This window comes from Branchiostoma belcheri, unplaced genomic scaffold, assembly GCF_001625305.1.
Source record: "Branchiostoma belcheri isolate BF01 breed outbred unplaced genomic scaffold, Haploidv18h27 scaffold133, whole genome shotgun sequence".
In the NCBI taxonomy this organism is placed as follows: domain Eukaryota; kingdom Metazoa; phylum Chordata; class Leptocardii; order Amphioxiformes; family Branchiostomatidae; genus Branchiostoma; species Branchiostoma belcheri.
Genome location: NW_017802747.1, coordinates 818,075 through 820,803, shown reverse-complemented (window position 1 = coordinate 820,803; position 2,729 = coordinate 818,075). Strand labels below are relative to the sequence as shown.

The 2,729-nt window shown below is 52.7% G+C and overlaps 2 protein-coding genes across 2 annotated transcripts in view; both read right to left on the bottom strand.

Annotated features, from left to right (window-relative positions):
- Window positions 1-1,028: 1,028 nt before the first annotated feature.
- Window positions 1,029-2,014, bottom strand: LOC109464161 (craniofacial development protein 2-like). The gene is made up of 2 exons (XM_019761099.1): window positions 1,310-2,014; window positions 1,029-1,214 (listed from the first exon to the last, which is right to left on the bottom strand). Exons 1-2 carry the CDS (start codon window positions 2,012-2,014, stop codon window positions 1,029-1,031), a joined length of 891 nt encoding a protein of 296 aa, XP_019616658.1.
- Window positions 2,015-2,266: 252 nt separating this feature from the next.
- The window catches only part of LOC109464160, a 3,902-nt gene continuing 3,439 nt past the window's right edge, over window positions 2,267-2,729 (bottom strand). The window contains exon 4 of the mRNA XM_019761098.1: window positions 2,267-2,416. Coding sequence (XP_019616657.1) covers window positions 2,267-2,416 — 150 coding nt within the window. The remainder of the gene's footprint in view (window positions 2,417-2,729) is intronic.

Genomic DNA, 2,729 nt, shown 5'->3' with positions numbered 1-2,729 from the left:
AACCCTGCTTGACGCCATGGAGGACCTGGAAGAAGTCAGAAACTTCACCATCGACTGTCACTGTGGCTCGCATGTCCGTGTGGAAGGCCTTGATGACGCCCAGTAGCCTCGGTGGGCATCCGAACTTCTCAAGAATGCGCCATAGAGCATCCCTCCCCACGGAGTCAAAGGCCTTCGTGAAATCTATAAACACGATGTACAGTCCCATCCTTTGTTCCATAGCCTTTTCCTGAAGTTGTCTCAGGGCAAAGATCATATCTGTGGTGCCGCGGTCAGGCCGAAAACCGCACTGACTCTCCGGTAGTATTTCCTCCGAGATTACTTGCAGTCTTGACAGGGCCACCTTTGCAAGTAGTTTACCCGCAATACTGAGAAGCGAGATACCACGGGAGTTACCACAGTCACGCCTGTCGCCCTTGCGCTTGTAGATAGTCACAATCATGGCGTCCTTGAAATCCTGAGGCACAGCGCCATCCTCCCAACATCTCGGTACAGCCACAAAAGTTCATTGTGCAGCACCTCGCCGCTGTGTTTTAGCACTTCAGCTGGTATACCATCGACGCCAGGCGCCTTGCCAGACTTGAGGGACTTTAGCGCTTTCTGCAGCTCTTCTATCGTGGGTGGTCTGTCCAGATCATGCCGCGTCGGGCGCTGCTTAAGTCTCTCAATAGCTGCACCGTCGACAGTTGACGGCCTGTTTAGGAGCTGCTGGAAATGCTCCTTCCATCGCTTCAGGATTTCAGCCGACGTCGTGTAGACAGTTGACCCGTCAGCGCTGAGAACTGGGTTTGAGCCTGAGTGTCGGGGTCCGTAGACCGCCTTCAGTCCGTCGTAGAAGGCTCTGGTCATGTGAGCATCTGCATACCTCTGTAGCTCCTCCGCCTTACAGTTCCACCATTCATTCTTCATTCGGCGGGTAGCACGTTGGAGCTTTGAGCGGGCATCTCGCAGGCGCTCTGTTGACCGTCTTGTGCTCCTTCCAGTTAAAGACTGCTGTCGGCAAGCCCTCACTTCAGCTATCAGTCTCTCTATCTCGGTGTCGTTTTGATCAAACCAGTCGGCATGCCGCCGCCTTGGATGCCCAAGGACCTCTCTTGCTGCAGCGTAAACCACACTGCTGACTTGCTACATCGCTCGTTGACACTCCTGTCTGGCGAAGTGGGCTCCTGTAGCTGGTTGATCCGGTCAGACACCTTGTTTTCTAGTTCCTCTGCCTTTGAGGTAGCAGGCTCACGTCCAGTTTACGTGGAGGTTGCCTCGCACGTTTTCGGTGGACTGGTGCAGTACGCAGGTTACATACCGCCCTCACCATGTAGTGGTCTGTTCCACAGGTCGCACCTCGCATCACCCTTGTAGAATGCACGTCCCTAAGGTCGTCTCTGCGCACAAGGATGTAATCCAGCAGGTGCCAGGTGCGTGATCGTGGGTGCATCCAGCTGTAGTACCACTTGTCAGGCATGGCAAAGAAAGTGTTAGTAATGGCCTGGTCCAATTCTGTGCAAAGCTCCAGCAACAAACTGCCGTTTGAGTTTGTCCGACCTCTTGCTTGTGTCCCTAGCACACGTCCCCAGCCAGGACGGTCGTTCCCCACGCGCGCATTAAAGTCACCGAGGACAATAAGCTTATCTGCTTTTGGTACGTCATTCAGTATATGCCCGAGTTCCGCGTAGAAGTTCGCCCTCGTGGCATCTTCATAAGTCATCGTCGGGGCGTATACAGCTACCAAAGTCAGGAACCGTTTATCAGCCAGCCTGATGCTGGAGAGACGGTTGGATATTGCGGACGGCACTGCCGCAAGTCTCGTCAACACGTCCTTGTGTACAGCAAACGCCACCCCGGCTTGATGTACGTCACCGCCTGACCAGAAGAACGTGTAGTGCTGCTCCGTAAGTTGTCCATGACCTTTCAGTCTTGTTTCGGATAGTGCAGCCACGTCCACGTGGTATCGGTGCAATTCCCGGTCAATGATCGCTGACAGCCGTTCAGGCCTACCCGACTCCTCACGGTCTAACATAGTCCGAACATTCCAGCAGCTCAAAGTCAGTGCTGCGGATGTGATACGTTTATGTATGTGTTTTCTTGATTCTGTTTGTCTACCACTGTGGTGGAGATCCCGTCAGCCGTGGCCTGCTGACCAGGACAGTGCCAAGCGGGCTTTCGTTTACCCTCCCTTTTATCGGGGGCTTCCTCTGTTGAGGCGGGCAGTGCTTTCCCTGGAGAAGGCTGCCCTGTCACTCGCGCAGGACCTCGCAGGGCTTCCGCTTGGCTAGGTCAGCCTCCGCGCGGCCATCACATCGCGAGCCGCCAAACGTGCAGGAGTCCAGCTAGTGGCTTCCAGCTTCTCAGGCCTGCCACCGTTGTTGGAACTCCCATCGCCGTACAGGTAAACCATTGGTAAACCTAGCATCTTTTGTCTCTTTCAAAAAATCATTTTTACACAACAGTGGGCACATATTTGAAAAACGCCAAGGGGGTCTCCCTCATCACCAACGAAAACGGACATGTTTGCAAGTGAAATATATCAAGGTCGAGGTTATCCAATAGCTTAGTTTGGGAAAATTCTGACCAGTAATTGTGTTTTTTTGCCTATTATATACCGTAGATCCAATATGGCGCTGACATAATACGGCGTTAATTTATGCAGAAAGCCGAGCTACCAGACAAAGAAGTCTGTACAATTTGTTAGTTAGCAAGGGTTATAGTCGACATGGTAATATTCAAGTAAGTTT

Bases quoted from the DNA above. Each gene is read 5' to 3' on its own strand.
- LOC109464161 (XM_019761099.1), bottom strand. From the start codon at position 2,014: ATGTTAGACCGTGAGGAGTCGGGTAGGCCTGAACGGCTGTCAGCGATC. The intron at 1,215-1,309 runs GTGAGGGCGGTA...GCTACCTCAAAG, and splicing joins GTGGAACAGACCACTACATG to GCAGAGGAACTAGAAAACAA.